General features: G+C 44.0%; 1 protein-coding gene across 2 annotated transcripts in view; it reads left to right on the top strand.

Moving 5' to 3' along the window:
- The first annotated feature begins 2555 nt into the window (after positions 1 to 2555).
- QSOX1 (quiescin sulfhydryl oxidase 1) overlaps positions 2556 to 25525 on the top strand; it is a 54805-nt gene continuing 31835 nt past the window's right edge. Inside the window, exons 1-2 of one of the 2 annotated variants that reach the window (XM_078156463.1) lie at positions 2556 to 2966; positions 15103 to 15203. In XM_078156463.1, coding sequence (XP_078012589.1) covers positions 2666 to 2966; positions 15103 to 15203 — 402 coding nt within the window. In that variant the 5' untranslated portion in view covers positions 2556 to 2665. The remainder of the gene's footprint in view (positions 2967 to 15102; positions 15204 to 25525) is intronic. The other variant, XM_020984349.2, reaches the window with a different exon arrangement.

Raw genomic sequence — 25525 nt, 5'->3', positions numbered from 1 at the left:
CTGATTCCTTTTTTTGTCTATATATCTTTAGCACTTAGCGCAGTATCTGGCCCGCAGGACAGTCACTTAATAAATGCTTATTGAATGAAGAGACAAAGAAGTTACTTTGTGCATATGACACCTGACTCTTGGTATAGTACAATAGTAGCATTTTGGTAAAAGCAGTCCAAATAGGCTCAGGCCTTGCTTTCTTTAAGCCTACAAAAAGGTGATGTGACACTGTATCAACTATCCATTGAAGGAGTGTTATATCTGGGCTGTCTACTACGGGGCCCTCTCCTTGAGCTAACAGCCCCCTTAGTCATCTCAGTTTCTATCTGGCACAGGTATAGTTGTAACATACCAAAAAGGCTGCGGTGTCACCACTGACCACGAGAGAGCACTCAGCCGGCAAATGCCTAGATCACTTCTCCCACCTTTATTCCACTACCTCCACACCAAAGAGCAACTTGCCTTCTAATTGGGTAGGAATTTAGGTAGGAGATGACATAGAATACTGCTAGAAATATTAGGAACACAAAATCTAGAGCCCCTACCCAGCACCTGGAATCTTCTTTTTTCAGTCAACTACTCATTTCAAATCCCATTCACAAGACACAAATATTCAACATATCACAGTCACATAATTTATTGAAAGAAACAAAAATGAAAGAAAGTGAGTTTAAGCATCCTTACATGAGCTGGGCCTCTGGCCATCACTTGAATTTCCTCCTGCTTACCCTCCCAGATCTTTGAAGTTCTGGGGTAGGAGGAACCCAAAAATGCCTGCACTATTTTACTATAGAAATAAGTTGTGTGTCCAGGACCTCATCTCAAGGTGGAAAATGATAAGTGAGGAAAATTATGGTTTGTCTTCCCCTCCATCTCACTAACCGGAAAGGATTTTCAGTAGCTGTTAGCCCTACCTCCTCTCCTCATTTCTGCTCCAGGATCTAACTGACCAAAAATTTTGATCTTGACTTTTGCTCCTCTTTTTCTGTCTACCAGCATATTGACTTGGGCCACTTAAACTAATGATTGCTGAAGTATGGCAGACCCAGTCCCAAAGTCGGCTGTTGCTTATCTTTAAGTCCATCTGGCTTGAGTACCCCAAGTATATGCATGGTGAGCAGGAGCCCTGAACCTCCAGAACTAAGCCTGATTGCGCTGTCTTCTTATGCCTCACATTGGAAAGGGAAAAGCCTCCAATCTCAAAGTCAGGTAAATGGAAAAGAATCCCAAACCTGTATGTCTATGTGCCGATCTCACCACTTCCCTAGCCTCTATTCTAGAGAACACTGGGCCAGTACTTCCAATGGTGTCCCACAAACTCTATTCTGCCTGTTTACTTATAGGAGGGAACTTCTAGGATCCCTCAGGTTCCCACAATAATAATCATACAAAAAAGAAGCATCAACTGCAGTACTATGTGAGGTCTGAATTGGACGATCAGGAAGGCTTCTCCGAGCAGGTGTTATTAAAATTTGTGTAGGTATTCAGCAGAGTGAACAGGTAAAGAGAAAAGAGCAAAAGTTCCTTAAGATCCAGAACCCTGGACCTAAGAGGTGGGTAGTAACGGTTGAGGTGGCAAAGTGATGGGAGAGGGGAGAAAATCTTGAGAAACCATGGGATGGCATGAGAGGCCTGGGTGCCCATTCAAAGGAATAGTGCTGAGATAAGCAAGGTGAGGGGATAGCAGGAAGAGCTTGTCTTTTTTTTTTTTTTTCCTACTTTTCAATTTTGCTAAGGGCTGGTCCTTTGACAGAAACCTATAAACAAACATGAGAGGCCTAAGGCAGAACAGAGAGGTCTAACACAAGTAGTGAGAGGGGCCTAAAGTCATGCCAAGGAGGAGACACAAGTTCAGTCCTCAGCTACTCTCAAATTGGCTCTGCTAAGTCTTCATGCTGGGGGGGGGGAGAAGGGAAATTGCGGAAAGTGAATGGAGAGTGTAGATATGGGCTGTGGAGAGAGGAGTCCCCAAAATAACATACTTTCTAGTGTTTCAGGCTTTCTTGATGCCTCTGGCCCAAGGAAGGCAGAGAGCTTATTTTCTCTTATCCATAAAAAAAGGAGAGCCACTCTCACTGAAATCCTGGGAAACCGGGAGGCTGCTGTATTGGCTTCCAGGACAAAAGCAGGTTCCACAAGGCAGAGGTCTCCTTCCCAGTCGTGCCCTGCCTTGCTCACCAGGGCTCAGCACCGGGCTTTGAGGCCAGGGCTGGCAGGGGTTTGAGCGTGGGGAAGAGGAAATGGAGTGGCGAGGATGTGCGAAGTACTCCGAAACGGAAGAACCGATTGCTGTAAAGCTGGAGCGGGGCATGGCACGGCACCCTCGAAGATGTCGTGGCGCTGGGGCACCTCTACATCAGCGTCCAATAGATGTCAAGAACAATACGCACACGTAAACTTGGATCCTCCTCCCGGTTCCCCAAATCCAAAGCTGCCTCCTTAGAAGGAAGGGGGGTGGGGAGGGAAATGGCGAAGGAGGGGCTCCCGCCGACGGTTCCTGCCTTGATGGGCGGGTCTTTCAAGGGGAGGAGTCTCCTCGCACCTCCCCGGGGGAGGCGGGCGCAGCCAGGCATAGTGTTGTAGTCCCCGGCTGCGGCCGGCCGCTGCGCTTCGGCAGCTCCCCGGAGGGATTCCGAACTTGTCCGCAGCCCCTGGCAGCAGGCGCCTACCCAGAATGCGGAGGCGCGGCCGTTGCTCCGCCGCCACCATGGGCCCGGCCTCCGGCCCCGGAGCGCTGAGTCTGCCGCTTGGGCTGCTGCTGCTAGCCTCGCTCCTGGTGCCCCAGGCGGACGCGGCGCGACTACGCGCGATGCTGTACTCGGCCGAAGACCCCCTGCGTCTGCTAACGGAGAGCACCTTGAAGCCAACTGTCCTGGGCTCCCCCAGCGCCTGGGTAGTAGAGTTCTTCGCCTCCTGGTGCGGGCACTGCATCGCCTTCGCCCCCAAATGGAAAGCCTTGGCCAACGAAGTCAAAGGTGAGCGGCTGCTCCCCACCCCAGCCCCATGCCCGGGCTCTCCCGTGCTCCCCAGGCCCACCAGCCTCCAGGACTTCTCTCCTTAGCTTGCCGTAGGGATTCTCTTCTGCCTCTTTCTCCTTCCCCGTCTCACCCCTTCGGTGTCCACACTGCCTTCCTCCCCCTTGCCTCCCCATTGCCTTCATTCCAAGAGATTTTTGCTCTCTTTCACTCTCCTCTCTGGCCAAGCATCCTTCTTATTCCCCCAAAGGTACCTCCTCCCCGTCCCCGGTCACCAGCTTTATTATTCTCCGGCCTGTCTCTTTTTCCTCTCTTCTTTCCCAGCCCCACATCTTTCTTCTCTTACTCTTGGCCCAGGTCCTGATAGCTTCTCTTTTCTGTTGCCCATAACCCTGTTCTTTTCCCCCTCTCCCAGGATTCTGGGCCTCACTCATACGTTATCTCTGTCTCTCTGTCTCTGTCTCTCTCTCTCTGTCTCTCTGTCTCTCTCTGTCTCTCTCTCTGTCTCTCTCTCTGTCTGTCTGTCTCTCTCTCTCTCTCTCTCTCTCTCTCTCTCTCTCTCTCTGTCTCTCTCTGTCTCTCTCTCTCTCTCTCTCTCTCTCTCTCTCTCTCTCTCTCTCTCTCTCTCTCTCTCTCTCTCTCTCTCTCTCTCTCTCTCTCTCTTCTCTCTCTCTCTCTCTCTCTCTCTCTGTCTCTCTCTGTCTCTCTGTCTCTCTCTCTCTCTCTCTTCCTTACCCAAATTGATGGCGGTTTTCTTTGTGTACCTTAAGACCTACTACTGTTTCCACTTCTTCTTATGCGTTACTGAGCCCCTTACTCTTTCCTCTACCTGTCCCATTTGTCCCAGATCCCCTGTGTTGACATTAGCATTCCTGGGCTAACGTGTCCTTTGTACAAGTTTCCTCCTGCTTAGCCCTGTCTATCCATAATTCTGTATCCCTATGTCACTGGACATAGAAAAAATGCCGCTGCCCCCCCCCCCCCTTAAGGTCACAGTGGATGTATTACTCCATTTGACTCTTCTTTATTACTTAGCTATGTTCTGGTGCCTTACTGTAACAGAAACTTTTGTGACTAGCCCATCCTCACTGCCTTGTTCTGGAGCTCCTTTTCTGTTTTCATGTCTAGTTTCCTTTTCTTCTCTTTTTGATGTTTTATTTCCCTTTCCTTGTGGACATTTCCCCACCCCTAACCTAGCCTTCTATCCCAACCTTAAAGCTTTCCCAGCTTTAAGGATAACAGAGCTCATAATAAAAAAATTAGAACTTTTCCCCAAGTTAATCAATGTATTTTCTCATTCCCCCCCTTTTTTTTAATCATCCAAGTTCATATTTTCTTTTCTTCTTGCTCACTGTCTCCAAACAGTGCCTCTTTTTGTAATTAGAAGTGGGATCCTCACAGGTCTGCACTTGAAATACTGACACCAGGGGCCAGAGAGAGACTCAAACTTCTGGAGAGAGGAGAGATGGAAGCTAGACCCCTGCTAAATGGATTACAGATCATTTGGTGGCATCCTGGCTCCCAAATCTAAATGGTGTCTCAGTGGAAATTGGGAGTTACTATATTTCTATCAGGTCATAGCAATGATCGTAGATCTAGAACTGGAAGGGACCTTCAAAGTCATCTGATCCTACTCCCTTATTTTACAAATGACAGAATTGAGACCCAGAAAAGTAAAGTGATTTTCCCACTGCCACATAGGTCATAAATGGCAGGTCCAGGTTTTGAATCTAGGTCCTCTTGACTCCAAATCCCAAGCTCTTTCCACTTCATAGAGATGCACCCAATTTTTAAAATTCAGATTTTACAAACAATCTTATATTCCCCACTTGAGTATTAACTGCATTCCCCAAGTTATATATAGACACACAAAAATATGTATGTCCCCCATTTCAAAAATTCATCCTGCTTTGAGCAAGGCCTTTGACTAAAGGTACTTCAGTGATGTCAGCCCATGATGGGTCAGGGCAGGAAGTAATGAATGCCTACTATGGAATTATAGTGACAGGGGCTGAGTCAAGTCTAAGAAACACATTATATGCCACACATATAACAACATAGTTAGGAGAAAGGGAGATCCCATTCTCTGTTCATACTCAAAGATTTTTGGGTAGTAGGGGTTGGGTGAATTCCAATGATGGTTGAATGAGAGCTGACATGAAAAACTTTGTGGTACAATGGAAAGGGCACAGGATTTGAAGTCAAGAGGGCCTGTGTTCAAATCCTGGTTCTGCACTTATGTGTCATTATGTGACACTTCGGTAATCACTACCTCTCTGTGCCTCAGTTTCCGTAATTGTAAAATTAGAGTTGGACTAAATGACCTCTAAGATCCCTTTTAGATCTAAATCATTGATCCTGTGGGTTGGAGCAGATGTAGAACCAGTCAGTTATTGCCTGTGACATCTCCTTCATCTAATCTGAAGGTTCAGGAGTGAAGCACTTTTTTCCAGCTGACTCACCAGTCTGGCCTCTTGCACCCCAAGAGTTTTTCCTTGAAATTCACACCCAGATACTGACCTAGCCTACTCCTGTGTGGGGTTTGTCAAACTTGAGGCAGCTCTATGAGGCAGAGCCTGGTTCCTGGTCAGCAAGGAGCTGGATTCCTAGGAATATAGAAAGTGTCTTCTTCCAATTAAAGGAAATCCTGGGTGTGGGGGAAGTGGTAGTGGTATGAGGGGGATGATAAAGTGAGGTAAAAAGCTTATACTGGTCTTCTCAGCCACAGTTATCCCTAGATTGCATCTGTCTTACTTGCCAGGATCAGGGAGAGTTTTCATTTAGAACCTATCAGTTTGTAATGGAAAGCTACCTAGCAGGAAGATAACTTGCTGCATTTCAGTACTGTGGCTGGAATCATTGTCCCAAGGAGTGGATTGCTTTTCTTTTTTTGATGTTTTACTTTTTTTCAATTAAACAAGCATTTCCCCCACATACACCCTTTTCCCCAACTGAAAAAAAAAAGAAAAACAAAAACAAACTCTTCATAACAAAAATGCGTAGTCAAGCAAAATGAATTCTCCTATTGACCATGTCCAAAAAATGTATGTGTAATTCTGCATCTTGAATCCATGATTTTTTGGTCAGGAGGTAGGCAGAAGGCTTTGTCATTGGTCCATAATTGAATTGTGCTGGTCACTGCACTGAGTCCTTCAAAATTGTTTGTCTTTACCAAGTTATCAAGGAAATTGTTCTCTGGTTCTGCTTATTTAACTCTGCATCAGTTTGTATACTTTTTTTCAGGTTTCTCAGAAACCATCCATTCATCATTTCTTATAGATCACTTTTCTGACTATTCTTTTTTGCCTTTCACATCTATCCCTGGCACTTCTTTTTTTATACCATATATTTTGATGAGGGGCAGTATTGCCACAGAAGGATGGAGATTTGATTTTAGAGTCAGGAAGACCTGAGTTCAAATCTCACCTCTGATGCATCCTGGCTCTGTGACTCTGGGCAGGTCACTTAACTTTGTCAGTGTCCTCAAGACTGTATATTGAAGAGAAAACACTGATCTGTATTAATAAGAGATTTTCCTTATTAGTAATTTACCAGTATGATTCCCCCCCCCAAAAAAAATCTAGTGTCTGCTGTATATGAAAAAAAAAACTGAGCACATTTTGACACTTGGTTATATTAAATTTAGTAATTACAGACACATAGCTAGGTAAAGGAAGAGAAGGAGGAGGAGGAGGAGGAAGAGAGAGAGAGAGAGAGAGAGAGAGAGAGAGAGAGAGAGAGGAGAGAGAGAGAGAGAGAGAGGGCCAGAGCTCAATAAAAGAGTATATTCAGGAAATAGGAGATGACCTATAGGAAACTTTAGAGTTGGATGGATGGAAGATGAGACTGGGAAAGAGCTACTAGTATAGTTTGGCTGGAATATAGAAGGCAAATGGGAAGCGAGAAAGCTGAGTTGAGCCAGGCTTGAAATGAATCAAATCACCTAGCACTTATAAAGCTCCTGCTATGTGACAGGCACTGGGGATACAATTACAAAAAATGAAACAATCATTTCTCAAAAACACCTTACTTTCTTACTCTTAGGGAGGCATATATAGACATACTTTCTATATGTACAGCATGAATATAAAGTGAATAAATGCAAGTATAGACAAAGTCATTTGGAAGAGAAGGCACTAGTGTAGAGGAGGATTGGGAAAGACTTTGGGCAGAAGGTGGTACTTGAGGAAGACAGGGTCTCTATGAGCCTGGGGTAAAGATGGGGATAACTTTCAGTCGTGGAGAGTAATTTGGTACCAAGTTATGGAAGGCCTACTGTGTGCCAGGCATTGTGCTAGGCCCTGAATATACAGAGACAACAGTGAAACCAACCCTGTGGTGACAGAGCTTATATTCGAACACAAAATGGTATGTGTAAGAGGAGCATCAGGTAAGTTGAAGAGAAGGCCTCTCTTGCAACTGGGGGACCAGGAATGGTCTTGTGCTTCAGCATACGGTCTTTGGGCTGAGTCTTGAAGATATGTAGGTATTCTAAGAGGCAGAGGTAAAGAGGATGTGCATTTCCAGCGTAGTAGAAACAAAGGCTGCCCTCAAACAGCTTATATTCTTTTGGGGAAATAACACATACACACTAATTTATTTAAAGTATTTAATTAAAATAAATTTAATTAAAATAAATGCTAAACAAAGCAGGTGAGATTTCCCCGCTTAGGAGCCTAAACTGATAGGATGACCTTGTGGTAAAGTGTTCCCTGGAGCGCTGCTGCTGGCTCTGAGGCTTCTGTTGTGTTGTGTCCCTCTCTGCAACAGTCTACATAAGGGTCGTAGGTGTGGCGCTGTGCTTGAAAACAAGAAGACCTGGCATGTAGTAGGAAAATTTGAGCTCAAATCCAGCCTTAGGCAATTTACTAACTGTATGACTCTGGACAAGTCACTTCCTCATCTGTAAAATGGGGAAAATAATAGCACCTATCTCCCAGGGCTGTTGTGAGGCTCAAATGAAATAATAATTGTAAAGTGCTTGGCACAGCCCTGGCACGTAATAAGTGTTAGCTATCAGCTATTATTATTAAGTCACTGAAGTGCGCTGGGATTCGTTGTGCTCATATGCTCAATCATATCATAGGGTTAGCGCCGGATGAGATTTTAGAGGTCATCCAGTCCACCCCTTCCTTTTACAGATGAGAAGAACTCGAAGGGGTGAACTATTCAGTCACCAAGGTCCCTTCCTCCTCTACATTTTGTGATCCTTAGTGAAACAATAAGCTGCTAGGGGGTAGGCATTGTCTTTTGTTCCTCTCTCTGAATCCCAGCCCAAGCAGTTAATATTTGCTGAATTGAATTGATTTCCTCTCCTTTCCAAAGAGCAGCAGGGAGGAGGAGGAAAATGGCAGTTCTACCCCCGACCACCACTGCCACCTGTAAGTGACCATCCCTTGGGAAGGGGTTAGTTCACTTCTGAGAGCTAGATGGTTTGGTCATCTTGTTCTAGGAGGCATACACTTGACTGGAGTTGGCTGAAGGACCCACGTACACTAACTACTCATGGACAGTGCCTGGGAGATCAGGTTAGATCAATGAACTGAAAATGAACTCATGTCAACAAAGAAATGGAAGTAGGAATGGGGCGGAAGGGCATGGATAATAGCCAAGGCTAGGTGACCTCCACAAAAATAAGCTAGGCAGATTCATTCTCGTGATGGCATGGCTTCACTGTGACAGTCTCTTTCTAAGAAGTCCAGGTTACAACCCCTTCCCTCCCTCCCTCCTCTCCCCCTTGATTATTTCCCATTTTTCCTGTGAATAGCTTGTTTGTAAGAAGATTTTTTTTTTGCATGTTATATCTCCCATTATATTGTAAACTTCTTGAGGGAGAGACTGACTTTTACCTTTCTTTTTTATTCCCAATAGTTTAGGGCCTGACATGTTTTTCTATCAGTATTCCACTCTTCATGACCCCATGGACCATAACATGCCGATACTGTCCATGAGGTTTTCTTGGCAAATGATACTGGAGTGGTTTGCCATTTCCTTCTCCAGTGGGTTAAGGCAGACAGAGGTCAACTGACTTGCCCAGTGTCACAGAGCTAGTAATTGTCTGAGGCCAGATTTGAACGCAGATCTTCCTGATTCCAGGCCCAGTATTCTATCCTCTGAGTCCTCTAGCTCTGCACATAGTAGCCTAGCACATAGTAAGTCTGCAATCAATGTTTCTTAACTGATTGATTGACCGACACATACAGGGAAATAAGGAAAGCCCAGTTTTTCTTTGTGATGATATGATCTTGCTGAGTGCTGGAAGCAGATTAGACTCTTACTACTATCTCTAAGAACTGCCACAACCTTCTCCTCTGTGGGGAAGCTGGGGGGAGAGACAGAGGAAGACCAGAAACAAAGAAGGCTTCTAGCTAATTCTTTCTTCCTATATCTAAAAACCATTGGGCTATACTGCTGGGGCATTCCATTACAAAGAGCATCTTCTACACAAGAGGGCTTCAGTGTAAGTCTGACAGTACTAACAGCCCAACACCACGACTGCCATAAAAGGAAGGACGAAATCAGGGGACAGACCAGGGAATGGGAAAGCATAGTCCCCTCCCCTATTGTAATAGTCTATGAAATTGACCAGTATTTTGAAAATACCTGCTATACCACTCATGAGGAACCAGGAAATAGTTTCTGCCCTCAAGAAGATTTTATTCTACTGGGAAGATAAGTATACAAAGACAGATATGCAAGGTGCCCAACTGGGTCAAAAGCTCAATGTTTGCACACAGTAGGCACTAGATTTCCTCATCTCTGACATAGAAACCACACAGCTGGCTACCAGCCCCCAGGTGATGTTGTCAGGAAGAGGTTAATCTTTATCAGGTGCTCCAAGATCCCAAGATGAAAAATGTTATGAAGTATTAAAGTCAATACCTTAATGGGAGCTAATGATATTTAAATGTCCTGCTGAAACACTAATTGTTTGGAACTTTAGTATTCATAGGCCCATTATCAGTAATAAAAATAATAGGACCGAGCTCTTCCTACTTGTTACATCATCAAATACAGGGACATTTGAGCAGAGTTAAGCCCTGTCCGAACAGGAATGCCTCTTGGGGAAAGGCGCTTTCAAATTACCTGGTGACTCAAGCTCCGTGTTTCTGAATGTCTAACAACATCATCACGTCCTATGATGTGAGCCCAAATCTGGTCTCTGGTAGGAAAACATTCTGTGGTGTTATGATTGCCCTGGGTAGGGCAATTCTGTAATTCTGTCATTTCTTCTGAAGCAGCACATGGGAGGAAGCAAATGAGGAGGTGAGAATCAAGGGAAGTCGGCATAGCTGTGAAATTAGCTGGCCAGCACTTACGTAGCCCTTTAAAGCTTGCAAGGTACTTTGCATACGTTATTTCATTTGATATTTACAATGAACCTGTGAGGTATGTGTTATTGTTATCCCCATTTTACAGAAGAGGAAGCCAAGGCTGAAGGAGGTTAGGTGATTTACCCAGGGTCACCCGGGGTGTAAGTGTTTAAGGCTGGATTTGAACTCAGATTTTCTTGACTAGTGTTTTTCATTACATCAGGTTGTCTCTTCTGTATACATTGCATTAACATCCCTCACCCTCACTACCAAGGTAAATTAAGTGGGATTGTGCCTTCCTATTTACAGACAAGCTTCAGACTTCCCTTTTGTGATTTTTGTCCTGTATACTTTGATGTTCATGTTAAACTGATTGCACTTGTGAAAAATTGGGGGGTTGAAGTGGTCCTTGCCCAGCTTCTTAGAGCCCTCTATTCTGAGAAAAGAAAGAGAGAGAGAGAGAGAAAGACAGAGAGACAGAGAGAGAGACAGAGAGAGAGGACAGAGAGGGAGAGAGACAGAGATAGAGACAGACAGAGAGACAGAGAGAGACAGAGACAGAGAGAGAGAGAGAGAGAGACAGACACAGACAGACAGACAGAGAAAGAGACAGAGAGGGAGGGAGGGAGGGAGGAAGGAAGGAAGGGGATATGGCTGCATGTAGTTGAAGTTACTGTCTTTGGAGGTGGGATTAGCAGCTTCTGCTTGGTCTGTTGCCTGGTTAGCCGTACCCCTCTCCCCAGCCAACTGCCTTTCTCCTGCAACAGGACTCAGGGTATCAATTTACACTGCTAGTACAGGGATTAGGGGATCGGAAGGCTATTGCTCAGGAGAGGAAGGAGCATGGATTTGCCCCCGGTGAACACAGATTTTCCCAGCCTCCCCCCCCTGTGTGAACAGCTGTTCCACAAATATTGAATGTTGATGCAAACCAGCTTGTGTGTATTTGGCTGAACTTAAGCTGCTACTGTGTGACCATGGATGTGGGGAGCTTAGTCCTTCCCTAAGAAGGGAGACAATAATAGCTAATAATAACTAACATTTATAGAGCACTTACTGTGTGCAGGCACTGTGTTAAATGCTTTGTAATTACTACCTCATTTAATCCTGATGACAGCCTTGCAAGGCAGGTGCTTTATTATTATCCTCATTTTACAGATGAGGAAACTGAGATGGTTGGATGGAATTTGGGGACCAAGGGGGAGAATGGGAAGCCACTATCTCTACTTTCTACTTTAGCTAGGGTTCCCTTATAATTGCCACCTTCCTTCTTTCTTATATGTGAAGGGCTTTGCAAACTTTGAAGTAACACATAAATGCTGGCTGTATTTTATTATTATTATTATCAAAGCACTACGTAAGTACCGTCTATTACTATTATTGTTATTTCTGCCAGAGTTTGTTGTTGTTATTCGGTTGTGACCCCATCTGAGGTTTTCTTGGCAGAGATGCTGAAGTGGTTTGCCATTTCCTTCTCCAGTTAATTTTACAAATGAGGAAACTGAGGCAAACAAGGTTAAGTGACTTGCCCTCAGTGACACAGCCAGTTAAGTGTCTGAGGCCAGATTTGAGCTGATGAAGATGAGTCTTCCTGACTCCAGGCCAGATCAATTTTTATCTACTAAGTCATCTAGCTGCCCACCAGAATTAAGAAGCTGTGAACAAAGATTTGTCATCTGGGAGAGGAGGCTATGGGAAAGGGGGAGAAAGTAAAAGGATCCTAAATTACTCTAACCCAGGTCATCCTTATCTTCTCCTTGTATCTATTCTCAGTCCTCTTGACCATTAAACAATCAGTTGTCCAGGATGATGGAGTGGAAAGAACACTAGGTTCAAATTCTGGCTCGAAATGTTTCCCAGCTGCGTGATGATTGGCCAGATGCTTAACTTCCCTGAGCTTTCTCTTCTGAAAAATGGGAGTAATAATTCTTGCTCTACCTGCTCCACAGGATGGTTGTAAGGGCTTGCTTTGTAAGCCTTAAAGCCATATGGCAGTGTGACCTGTTATTCTTTGTTTCCCCCCAGTTCCTGAGGGGAGTATATATACTTACTAATTTCCCTTGTGAGCAGAGTCACATGCTACTGCCCATGAGAATGAGGGCTTTTCTCTTTGGAGCTAGAACTTTCTTTAGAGTCTGTGATGTTGTCTGAGCATTAAAGATTTCATGAATTCTTGGGGTGATGTCAGATATCAAAAAGGGGGGGTCATATTATGGTAGTGAGAGCACTCATTAGTCATGGAGCCAGAGGAAGGGAGGAAAGAAGCATTAATTAAGTGCCTACTATGTGTCAAGCAATTTACAATCTATCATTTGATCTTGGCAATAAGGTAATTGCCATTATTATCCCCATTTTTACCATTGAGGAAACTGAGGCAGACAAAGGTTAAGTGACACAGGGTTACACAGCTAGTAAGTGTCTGAGACCAGATTTGAATTTGAATCTTCTTGACTCCAAGCCCAGTACTCTATCCACCGTACCATTCAGCTGCTTCCAGAGGAGATAGACTTGAATCCCGGCTCTGCTACTTGGGCAAGTCATTTCTGCAGTCTCTGATATTCAGTTTTCTTATCTGTAAAATGGGAATAATAAGTATAATAAACTATTTCCCTCAAGGGATTACTGCACCTAAGGTCCCCCTACCCCCCAAAAAGATCCCTACTATTTGTCAACATGAAAAGATTTCCTTAAACCTCCTGTCTTTTGGGTCTTGGTGCTCACTACTGCCTTGTATGGGAAGAGATCGAGAGTGTATCTGTAAGCCCACCCCAGGCATCCACAGACACCAGATGGAAGGCTCCCTTGGCCAGAGATGCTACCCTGGTGCTGGCTAGAATCTTCTGATGCTTGAGTCTCTGAGCCAGCCCCAGCAGCCCTCCCATTGGAAAGGGCCTGGCTTGCCCCTTTCACTGAATTAATCCTTTGCTCAAGAAACCAGGGCGGCTGGGTGATGCAATGGATAGAGCACTGGGCTTGGGATCAGGAAAACTCATCTTCTGGAGTTCAAATTCAGACACATACTTAGCTGTATGACCCTGGGTCCCTTAAACCCATTTGCTTCAGTTTCCTCATCTGTAAAGTAAGCTGGAAAAGGAAATGGCACACCATTCTGGTATCTTTGTTAAAAAAACAAAAACAAAACCACAACTGAACAACAATAAAAACCTACCATGATTCCACATTGCCTAATGGGATCCAGTTCTTCTTCTTTAAAGTGGCATTGAAGGGCCTTCATAATCTGGCCCTCACCCTACTCATCCAGTGTCCCAATATTTCCCAAAACAACTCTTTGGTCCTAGGAAGGCTGGGTTTTTTCCCCACAAGTTATATTAATTCCCACCACCTTTCCTTTGCTCATGCTATCTCCCCTTGCCCTCCCTTCTGCCTCCTCTCACTAAATTCTATCTACCTTTCAAGGCCCAGCTCATGTCCTGCTTCTTCACTGGTCAGCCAGCCTTTGTTGACCTCTACAGAACCCACTGCTCTCCCTCTCTTGAATTCTTCCAACTTAAAGTCTATGCTATGAAATCTAGCACGATTACATTAATTTGCATCTTGTAATGTTTGTTTCGTGTGTGTGTGTGTGTGTGTGTGTGTATCTTGGCTCACCAATTAGATTGTAAGTTTCTTGAAGGCAGGGACTATGCCTTCTCTTGAATTCTTAGCACAGTTCTAAGTACATCGTGTTCAGGGAATACTAGACATGTCTCGGAACATGCTAGACGTGACATCAGGACCAAAGAGTCCCTACTTAGAGACCTGCCTTCTGGTTACCACAGGCCATGTTCTCTCTACAGCTCATCAGTTAACCAAGCAGCCATGAAGTATTTCCCAAGCCACTTCTGTTTGCCAAGCAGTCCCTTTGTTGGCAGTGTGCGTGGCCACCCAGGGTTTGGGGGTGGGTGGGGCTAATGAAGAAGGAGATAATCAGGCAGCTCCTCCCAAGGAAGGCTAAGGACAAAAAGCCAGGCAGTCAGCCAACTTGGAACTGCCAAGTCCACTTCCAAGGTCTCTAGGCCAGGGCAGGACCTCTACCCCAGAGCTCCACAACCCTGGGATTCTCACCCCTCACTTCAGTATGACCTTCTGTTTCATAATGGAGCCCTAGACTGCTCAAAGAGGAGACAGTCATAGTAATCCTTTGCTGTAGTTCACTTCATTTCTCTGAATGCATCTGGAATGGTTTCCTAGAGCCTGAGTCATGCCTGTAAGGAAAACTGTAGGGTCCCTCTAGGGTCAGGGTAAGTCACATTGTCTATTCTCCCTTCCTTACTCAGACCACCACCCTCACTTTTACACAGGTGGAATCAGCTCAAATGAACCTAAAGTAGCCCTTCTAACTGCAATCCCACAGAGATGAGGAGTAATTAGAACTCAAATTATAAACACAAGGCAGTAGTACTTACATGGGCCTGCCACTTCTTGTGCCCAAGAACCCTTCTCCTTCCATGCCAACCACTATTGTTGGCCAACTATAAAGTGACTGGTCCTTCTTCAGAGGTCATTCTCATCTCATTCCTAAAGAAGAAGTGAATTTAGGGGCAGGTAAGTGGTGTAGTAGATAGAGCAACAGCCCTGGATTCAGGAGGACCTGAGTTCAAATCTGGGCTCAGACACATGATACTTACTAGCTGTGTGACCACAGGTAAGTCATTTAACCCCGATTGCCTCACCAAAAAAAAAAAAAAGGAAGAAGTGAATTTACTCACCAGTTCTTACAGGGAGGACCAGGGCACAGGAGGTGTCAGGAAGGCAGGGTATGATGGGTGAAGATGACTGATTACTGTGGGCCCTCCTGCTCATCCTAATGTTTATCATTTCAGACTGGAGGCCTGTGCTCAGTGTAGCAGCCTTGGACTGTGCAGAAGAAGTGAATTCAGAAATCTGCCGGAACTTTGGGATTCTTGCTTACCCTACCGTAAAGGTGAAGTCTTGAAGTGTGAGGGGAAGGGTGAGCCATAGGGAGGGAGACGTTTTGGAAGGGGGACCTAGCTATATTTTTTATACAAATTTGTCTCTCCTCAGCCCCCATCTTTGGGTCTCTGGGTATCTTGTGGTTGGTCTCAACCCAATGGAGCCCTAGTGACTGAAAGTCCAAGCCTTCTGAGCTATACCTCTCCCACTGAGGATGTTAGTCTTGGAAGCAGGAATGTTACCTTTGTCCTTTGTTTGCTGGGAGTGGAAAAACAATTATTTTTGACAAGCAGAAAAATCTCTTGTCTAAGAGATATGTGGCTCTGGCCACCAAGGGAAAACCTGAGCTGTTTAGTCTGGGCTTTAGAGCAACCTTTGCCCAGATAAGTGCTTTATCATCAGCCTGGAAGGCTTTTGTAGAGTCAGGACTGCTGACTTGCTAGGGCTCTTTTGCCTGGATCCTTCTCAGAGGCCTGATGTGGTTTTCCAGAACAAACATTCCTTTTCTAGCCTTCCAGACCTACTCAATTTGTCATAGTCACCGCTCTGGGGACATGAAGTCAGTCTCATGTTGCTCAGGGCGTCTGCGAATGTTCTAACAAAAATAGTGGTGATAATAACACATGAGGGCTGAGCAGCCCTCAGGCACGATGGGCCTCTTGTGCAGGGGCCGTCCTCACTGCTTTCTCTGGAGGAGAGCTCTTTTTGAATGCTACAGATGGCTCATTAAAGACAAATTTGAGAATGGTGATCTAGGAGGGGGCTTCTGGCTCATAGGGTTTAAGCACCTGTCTTGGGGCTGGGTAGGGCAGAAAAATACAGGGCTAAGGTATTGAGTTTCCAGTTTAATTGATTATGCATATAAAACTCTTGGCAAACACTGAAGTGGTAGATAAATATTAGCTAGAGATATCATTATTGTTATCTCATTCTTTTCATCTTTCTTCAGCTGTAAGAAGTCCTGGGAAAAGTGACCAGCCCACTATTATTCTTTTATGTTTATTGTTCTGAGGCATTGTGCACAGGTATATAAATAACTGCTTTTTGTAACTGAACAAAAGTATTGAGATACAAGCTAATCTTTGGTAGGTTCACTGAAGGTAACTTTACAATAGTTCCAACAGCTTACAGAATAACAGAGATGAAATGTAATTCTGTTCATATATATGTATATATATACGAACACATATATACACACACATATATATATGAACCGTATATATGTGTGTGTGTGTGTGTGTATGTTTTAGGCAATTGTGGTTAAATGACCTGCCCAAGGTCACACAGCTAGTGAGTGTCTGAGGTCACATTTGAACTCAGGTCCTCCTGACTCCAAGGCCGGTGCTCTACCTGCTGCACCACTTGCTGCCCCTTCTCATGTGGTTTTAATGTCCTCTGACATGTCCCTATATTTTGAAAGTTTTTTCATCTTACATATTTTAAGATTATGAGTATTCAATTCAGTGGCATCTATTAAAAATATTGTTCTCAAATGTTCACAGATAACTGTTATCCCTGGATAACTGTGGGAAAGTTTGGTCTGTGTCTGGTTCCTGGACAGTTTATGTACTGAATTCTCAAATATATTTTGAGGTGTGTATTTGTACTACAGGGCCTTATTGTCTATTAATTTATGAAAGGCAGGAAACTTTTAATGTATAATTCTGGCCACTAGGTCATGCTTTGCTATATTAGTACCTATGAAGATATTAAATGTTTATAACCTTTAGTGATATATTATATAGTTTCTCCCATTTCTTTGAATAATCTGCATTGCTCCAAAAATCTGAGCTCCTTAAGGCTGACCTATTTGTAATTTCTGGTGGCAAACAAATCCTCAGCCATTAGTCAATGCTGCTTTTTTGAAGTATGGTTGAGTTCATGTGGATGTGGCCCTTGAAGGCCAGTTTGATCCTATTCTCAGATCTTAATCTGGTTTTCCCCAAGCAATATGCCTTACCTGGAGAAGACCAAGGTGGTTTTAAGTATAGTTTTCATCCATTGGTTCAATTAGCCCTGTAAGTTACAGAATAAAGCCTTCCATCTCGATTTTTCCTTGGTGTAAGTTAAGAATTTTATAGTTATTGAAATGTCATTTGGCCCTGATGTCATTAGAGAAACTTTGAATAGAAGGAAGAAGGCATCTGGGGAGGGGTTGTTTGTTTTTTTGATGAAGCCATGTAACTTGATGTCATCCATTTACATGGATGTTTCAAATAAGACTATTATTTAAGCTCTTCTTCTGTGGGCTCAACTGAAGGCATCTCTGGGACAAGTTTAGTAGCAGATAGCATGAAGGTGATATGTATCTCATCCTGAGGTATCCACAGTTTAGTTAAAATCTTCCCAGTATGCTAAGGTACTCCACTACATAGACACAAAGCAGCAATATTCCCTTAATGATCTGGTGGTCCATACCAAGGGCTTCTGTCCGATTGCTCTCTTAATTACTTTCTTCCAATTTGAGAGAAAAATCATATGACTTTTTCTACACCTCCACCCATCCCTGGAACTAAAAATAGGCTTTGTTTCTTTTGCACCCAAGAATGGCTTAGAGCTAGAGAAGTTTCCTCTTTGGCCACTGAGAACTAATCAGGAAATCCCTTTGGAATTGAAAAGCAAGTGTTGGTTTCCAGTAACAGGATGCCTTTGAACCCAGTGATCCTCAAAGTCCAAACAGCCCCCCAACCACTTGTTGGGGCTTGTCTCCTCCCTTTCCCTCCCCTCCCCTTCTGACTCCTCACCCCCCCAAAAAATCCATACTTTTTTTTTAATCCAGGAAACAAGGTCCCTAAGGTCTGAAAGGTCTTTGTTTGTTTGTTTGTTTGAACTCTTCTTTATGTGATTTGCCTTTTGCAATAACCTCACAGGGGCTTTAATTCCCGTTAAGAGAGCCAAAGGCTAGCTACCACATTTTAGGTCACTGTCTAGGACCCGAGGCTTTGCAGAGCCCATATCTCAGGACTTTGTCCTCCCTGGTGCCTGAGGCCACCATAGGACTATAGGCTCCCATCTCCCAAGACAGCAAGCTGTGGCGTTAGACTGTAACCAATCAGCCTAAGGAACTGAACTGGAAGAAGCCAGAGCCTGCAGTGATCATTTTGAGATGGAATATTATTGGCTCATTTTTCATTTGTGCTGAAAAACCAGATTCCATTTTCAATATTGGTGTTGTTCCGTTGGGCTATACAAATCACAATATTTTTATATAGTAGATTACACATGTGCAGTCCTCGAGAGGTTAAATGATTTGTCTTTGGTCACATCAATAATAAGCAACAGAACTTAGCTTCAGACCCAGATCCTCTGGCTCCAAATCCAGAACACCTTCCTCTAAAGCATATTCCACCCTCTCTTGATCTACAGGGCTAGTACCATAGTTTGGGGGCAGCTAGATGGCACAGTGGATAGAGCAACAGGCTTGGAATCAGGAGGACTCATCTTCCTGAGTGAAATCTGGCCTCAGATACTTGCTAGATATATGACCTTGGGCAAGTCACTTCACGCTGTTTGCTCAGTTTCCTCATCTGTAAAATGAGCTGGAGAAGGAAATGCCAAGAAAACCCCAAATGGGGTCATGATGGGTCAGACACAACTGGAAGGACTGAAGAACAATAAAAGCACCCTAATTCAGACCCTCATTGGGGGTCCCCCTGCTTCCAATCTCTCTCCTCTTTAATCTGTCTTCCACACAGCTGCCAAAGTCTGATCATGTCACTTTTCTGATCAAATATCTGCAGCAGTTCACCTTTGCTTATAAAATAGAAGCTGAAAGGGCTTTTAGGAATCTAGTCCAATGCTCCTTCATTTTTACAGATGAAGAAACTGAAGTCTGCAGATGCTAAGAACTTGCCTAAGGGCACCCAGTTGTATGAGCTGAGATTTGAACCCAGACCCTCTGACTCTAGGTCCAGTCCTCTTTCATTAGGCTATGCTTCTATAGACATTATCTAATTTGATCTTTACCAGCATTCTGTGAGGTAAGTATTTGTGTACCCACTTTACAGATGAGGCAGCTAAGGTTTTCTAAGGCTAAATGATTTGTCCAGGGTCACACAGTTGGCAAAAGGCAGAGCTGAAGTATGAGCCCAGGTATTCTGACTCTGCATCTAATGATCTTTGTACTGTATAGTTAACATGAAAAGTCTTACTCCCTAAACAGAATCACAGAATTTATGTAGGATGTAACCTAAGAGGTCCTTGAACTCAACCTGTTATCTCACAGGAATATTGATTAGAGCATGTCCAAACCAGTAGTCATCAGCCTTTGACTGAAAAGCTCTGAATGAGAGAGAAAGCACTAACCACCTCCTGGGGTAGCCCATTCCACTTTGGGAGAGTTCTGGTTTGGGGAAATTTTTCCTCACATTGAACCTGTCATTACCTCTGCCAGCGGCCCCTGTTGCTTCTATTTGACTCTCTGGGGCCAAGCAGAATAAATCTAATCCTTTCTTCAAATACATGAAGAATGCTATCATGTTCCCCCGCCCCCAGGTTTTCTAAATCAAACTGGCTAAGCCTCTATCACATTTCATTGATAAAATGATCCTAGTTAACCTTTTTGTGTGTGTGTATGTGTGTGTGTTATCAGTCCCTTTAGCATTCTGGTGAAACCTGTGGACCCTTTCTCTGAACAATGTTTTAAATTAATAAAATGAAATATATAGGATTACCATGGAAACCAATTATATTGAAGCAAAGATGTATTTTTTTTCCCATGAAAGATCATGGGCACCCTGAACCAGGTTAAGAACTCAGGTCCTAGACTACTATCTCTGTGTTCTTCACCCAGCTAATGGGCTTGGCTACCTCAAGGAGGAAGGTTTCTAAAACAGTTTTCCCTACTCTGAAGTCAGAGGCTATCATTTTATTTTTTATGTTTACATTTTCAAAGCAAATATGACATAGTAACTAGAGAGATGGACTCAATGCTGGGAAGAGCTGGGTCTGGGTCCCATCTCTGACACATCCTGGCTGTGTGACCCTGGGCAGCTCCCAACTCTCTAAGACTTCTCTGCAAGGTGTAGGGAAGGTGCTGACCTGCATGAGTAGAAGGTGTTCATTCCTCCAGGAATCCCCTATTCCACTCTTGTTCCTGTCCCTGTATTTGCAAAATACTTGGTATGGAGGCTAAAGTCATTCCAGTTGAATTCAACAACCATTTATTATAAAGTCTCTGTTTTTTGCAAAGCTCTGTGTCCCCACACCTGTGGGGAACAGGTCAGGGTTCTTGCTGCTTGGTTTGATGGCGAAATGTCCCAAAGGTAGGAAGTACTCTGTGTACAGTGCTTACTTATCTATCACAAGGTGCTTTCCATTCTAGACAGAGTGAGGTGGGAGGTGGGCAGAGTGGGATGAAGAGAAGTTAGGGGAAAGAAATTATAGAGACCTAGAGATTCATGGGGCTTCACCTCCTCAGTGTCCAAGTTCCTTTGTGGGAGCAAATTATGCATATTAGGAAGGCCAGTTTGCCAGTTGTGGGCTGCAGCCCTGAATGCATTAACTCATTCCTTAGGAGTCAGAAAGGACTAAGCCACTTTACTAAACCACCTGATTTACAAGAAAAGCGGGTCCAGTCCACATAGTACCTGGAGCCAGGAGGGACCCCAGTTGATCATCTAATCCAGGGGTGGGGAACCTGCGGCCTGGAGGCCACACTTGAGGACCTAGAGGGTCACATGTGGCCTTGAGGCCGAAGGTTCTCCACCCCTGCATTCTAATCCATCCCCCTGCCTCTAGGAAACACCACACCTCAGCTGGACCAGAGAGTCATCAGCCTACTTCTTCAGAGAAGTAATCCCTCTTGGTGGCCATTCTATAAGCATTAGAATCAGAAAGGTTCCCACATACCTAGCAGCAAGGTGCAATGACAGTTACCTGGGCTCAGATCCTGGCTGATGCTCACCCCTGTGTGACCTTGGGCAAATTGCTCATTTGTGAAACCAGAGAGTTGGATTGGATGACTGCTAAGGACCCTTCCAACTCTAAATCTGCATTTCTGTGTCTTCCCTCTAGAAGGCTTAGCTTTGTTTGTTTCTGGGGTGGGGTGACAAGAGGAAGCAGAAAGAAGGCCTTGTTGTCCTGGCATTAACACTAATGTTTTCTGGCAGTTGACAAATCCGTGGGTCAGTTTACTCTCTGATTCTCTGGCTGACTTTCCAAACCAAACGAAATGAGGAAAACCACAGGTATGTGATCGAGGAAGCCCAAGAGTGGGTGGTTAGTTTCTTCCTGTCACATCCACCCCTAACTGAGTTTCTGGGCTCTAGTGGAAAATTGTGGGAAGAGCCATTGAGAACCTGGCTTCTATGTGTGTGTGTGTGTGTGGTGTCATGCAAGACTTCTCTAAATCCACAGCCCAAGGGCTATGGGTGTCAGTCACCCACAGAAGTGATTGGAGGAATATTGTGAAGGTGGAAATGATTGATATTGGATGCTCCTGAGGATTGTCTTACAATGCTCCTGGTAAGGGCTGGGTTGAGTTACAATAGCAGGACTTTCCTAGCAAGCACCATTCAAAAATGAGGAAGTCTGAGTGTCCTAAAGGGTATGTGTATATGTTAAGGCAAGAGGAGGGTTGTGTCACGGTGACAGGGACATGGACACATAAGCTCCTGGGCACTCCTGCCATCTGTGGCACTATCCCTTTTGGGCTCCTCGTCACCTTTAACAAACTGCATGACTTCTATCTGGCCCAGCCTGTTTAGCAAACACCTGGCTTTTAGGGCGGGCTCCAAGTCTGTGTCAGGCTTACATCAGGCCCAGGGCCAATACACAGCAGAAGGTAAACAAAGGGAGCTAAGAAGGGAGGGGCCAGTTTGCCAGGTGATGTGGATGGGACTTATTCAGAGAGCTGGGAACTCTAGCTCTTTGGTAGGGGTCCCATAGCCAGCTCCCCAACCTATGTTGTGGGCCAATTTGGGGAAGTTCCCAGTCCTCAAAAGAATAAGGGGGAAGAGAACCTTTCGGTCCCTAGAGTCTAAAAGGATTGCCCAGAAAAGAAACCAGTCAGAAAAATTGGAATAATGGAGTAAGGTCTATCAAGAATCTCATACCTTGGGGCAGCTAGGTGGCATAGTCTATAGAGCACTGGCCCTGAAGTCAGAGCACCTGAGTTCAAATCCGGCCTCAGACACTTACTAGCTGTGTGACCCTGGGCAAGTCACTTAACCCCAATTGCCTAATTAAAAAAAAAAGGATCTCATACCTTCACTCCATAAAGAACACCTACTTTGCTCTTTCCATCACCTTCCTTTTGGACTTTCAGGTCGGATGTAGACTTCCCTTTGTAGCAAGAATTTCTGAAACAGCTACCTATCAATCAATCAGTCAGATGTTGATTGAGTAGCAATGATGTACTTAGTACCGTTCTGGGTGCTATGGGGGAATACAGACAATGAGATATGATCCTTGATCTTAAAGGAGCCTAGTTGGGGGATAAGACATTGGCACATTTCCAAAATGAAAAACCATCCCTGCTTATATTCTACTGAGCTAATATTCACATGTGTGCATGGGAAAGGACATTTAAGGTCCTTTAGTCCAAACCCTTCATTTTACAGATGACGAAACTGAGACCCAGAGAGGTTAAGTTACTTGCCCCAGGTCATAGAGGTGATAAGTGACAGACACGGGTTTCAAATTTGAGTTTGTTGACTCCAAGTTTAGAGCTTTCCCCAATGTACCTATTTTTCTTTTAATTAAAGAGGTTGAGGCCTCAATGATAGTTTAACTTGACCCCTAGTTTATAAGGCCAGGACTCTAAGCCCTTATCAACATAGCCTTTTTTTCCCTTACCTGTAAAGGTGCTGCTGTCCAAATTAACAGTGGGGAACTTTCCAGTATTCAGTGCTTTCCCAGTTCAACAATCATTTATTATGTGCCTACTATGGGCACTTCACTGTTCTTGGCATTGACTTGGGGAAGGTTCAGGGAAAGAAGTTGGACTAGGCTGGAAAAAGTAAATGATCTCCTTTGTTAGAGGCAATGAAAGGAAAAGAAGCACTCCTTTTCTGAGAACAACACTTATTCCTAAAGTCTTAATTACCTGTTTCCAAGATGGTAAGGTGGCTCCCTCAGGCAGGGAACACCTCCCAGGAATGACAGTAAGGAGGTGCTTTAACTTGGGAACAAAAATGTGGCTTGGCTTGACTCTAAAAATATTCCCACTTGGGCTCCTATGGATGATCAAAGGAAATGCTGCTTGACTGGCCAGTTATGGAAATAGTGAAAGGTAGGTAGAAACAAGGAGGGGCAGGAGGATTCTTCTTTCCAGTTCAACATGTGTTACCTACCTTCTTTTTTATTTAATTTTTTTCCATTAATAACTGTTTTTTTCCTCTTCCCCTCTTCCAATTTAACCAAAAAAGAAGAAAATTCTTGTAACAAACACACCTCAAGCAAAGCAAATTCCTACGTTGACTGTGTCCAAAAATGTACGTCTCCTTTTGCAGCTGGATTCCATTACCTCTCTGTCAGGAAGTAGAGAACACACTTTATCTTCAGTTCTCTGGAGTAGGGGTGTCATCAGAGGCCGTCTTTCAAAGACGTTTTCTATTATGTTATTGTATCAATTGTGCTCCTGGCTTAGCTCACTTTACTTTGCGTCAGTTCGTACAGGTTTTCCCACTTTTCTCTGGAATCATCCATGTTATCATTCCTTATTCCATTATATTTGTGTACCATGATTTGGTTGGCCATTCTCCAATAGATGGTCACCCTCTTAATTTACTGTTGTGCACCCTTTTAAGTGTAAGCACAGGACAGAGGAATACAGAGATAAGTAAGAAAATCCTTTGGCCTTAAAGAGATTATAATCTAGTTGGAGAGAGAGTAAGTAAAACAAATATACAGTATAAAACTATAATATATAGTAATAAAATGAGTTATGATTGGGGCTATTAAATATGTAGTAAATATGTATATTGTATATATTGTATATACATATATATGTGTGTGTATGTCAAAATTATTTTGGGAACTCGAGAAAGGAGAGATTACATGATACAGAGGGAGAGATTCCATGATGTGGAGGGATCCCTGGGAGGTGACATTTAAGCTAGGTCTTGAATGATTTAGGATTTAGAGTGAACAGCTTGAGCAAAGTCAGTGGGGAGCGAGGGGGAGTCAAGGATGTGTTCCAAGAATTGTGACTAATCCAGCTTAGATGGAATGTAGACCATGTGGGAACTAGTAGGGATAGATGTGGAAGGGTTGGCCGAGAACAGAGCATAAAGGTCTATGAATGCCAGGCTAAGGGATTTCTTTATTTGGTAAGCAATAGGAGACATTTAAGGTTTTTGGTCAGGGGACTATTCTGATCAGATCTGGATATTAGGGAGATGAATCGGCACTAGTGGGTAGGATGGTTTAGAAGGTGGTATGAGGAGTGGAGCTGGGAAGAGCAATTAACATGTTGCTATAGTGGTCTGTGAGAGGTCATAGTAGCCCACTTCTATTGTAGTCCAAGGTGGTGAGGGCCTGAAGTAGGATTAGAAAACTGTAGTTGTTGAGATGATGAGATGATAGAAGGACTGGAATTAGGGTGGTAGCTATATAAATGGAGAGAAGTGGATGGATTTGGGGGATGTTGTTAAGGTAGAAATGACAAGAAGTGGCTGGGTGGGTGAAGTGAAAGTTCAGGATGATTCCAAGGTTGAGTACATGGGTGGCTGGAAGGATGGCGGTACCTTCGATGGGGAAAGAAAAGTTAGGAAGATAAGAAGGTTTGGGGATATATATGATGAGCACCATTCTGAATAGGTTGAGTTTAGATAGGACATCTAATTGAAAATGTCCACTAGGCAGTTGGTGATTCAGGACTGTAGTTGGGGAGACACATTAGGGTTGCCTAGATCTGGGAGTCTTCAACATAGAGGAAACAGGAATAGGAACCGGACCTATGATATCATTAGTATAGGGAATCCTCAGATGAAGAAACTCCCAATACCAATGCAAGTCAACACCTTCTCTGCAACTTTCAGAGTTGCCTAGAGTACTGGGAGTTCTCTGAATACTAGAGTGTCCAGGGTCACACAACCAATATGGGTCAGAGGTAGAATGTGAACCCAGGTCCTCTTTGGCCCTTCTAAGCTCTAAAAAGGAATTCAGAGCAGCATGGGAAGACTTTTATGATCTGATACAAAGTAAAGTAATCAGAACCAGGAAAACAGGAGACACAGTGACTACTATAGTGTGAATGGAAAAAAAAAACCCCAACAACAAAAAGAAACTGAATACTATGTAACTATAATGACCAAGCCTGACCCTGAAGATAGTATAAAATGCATTCCCTTCCCTTCTGTGAAGGTGTGGGGGACTATGGGTATGGAA

The sequence above is a fragment of the Phascolarctos cinereus genome, unplaced genomic scaffold (genome assembly GCF_003287225.1).
Source record: "Phascolarctos cinereus isolate Bilbo 61053 unplaced genomic scaffold, phaCin_HiC Scaffold_5;HRSCAF=322, whole genome shotgun sequence".
Taxonomy (NCBI): Eukaryota; Metazoa; Chordata; class Mammalia; order Diprotodontia; family Phascolarctidae; genus Phascolarctos; species Phascolarctos cinereus.
The sequence above is the reverse complement of the archived record's forward strand: the minus strand, read 5'-3'. Positions and strand labels throughout refer to the sequence as shown.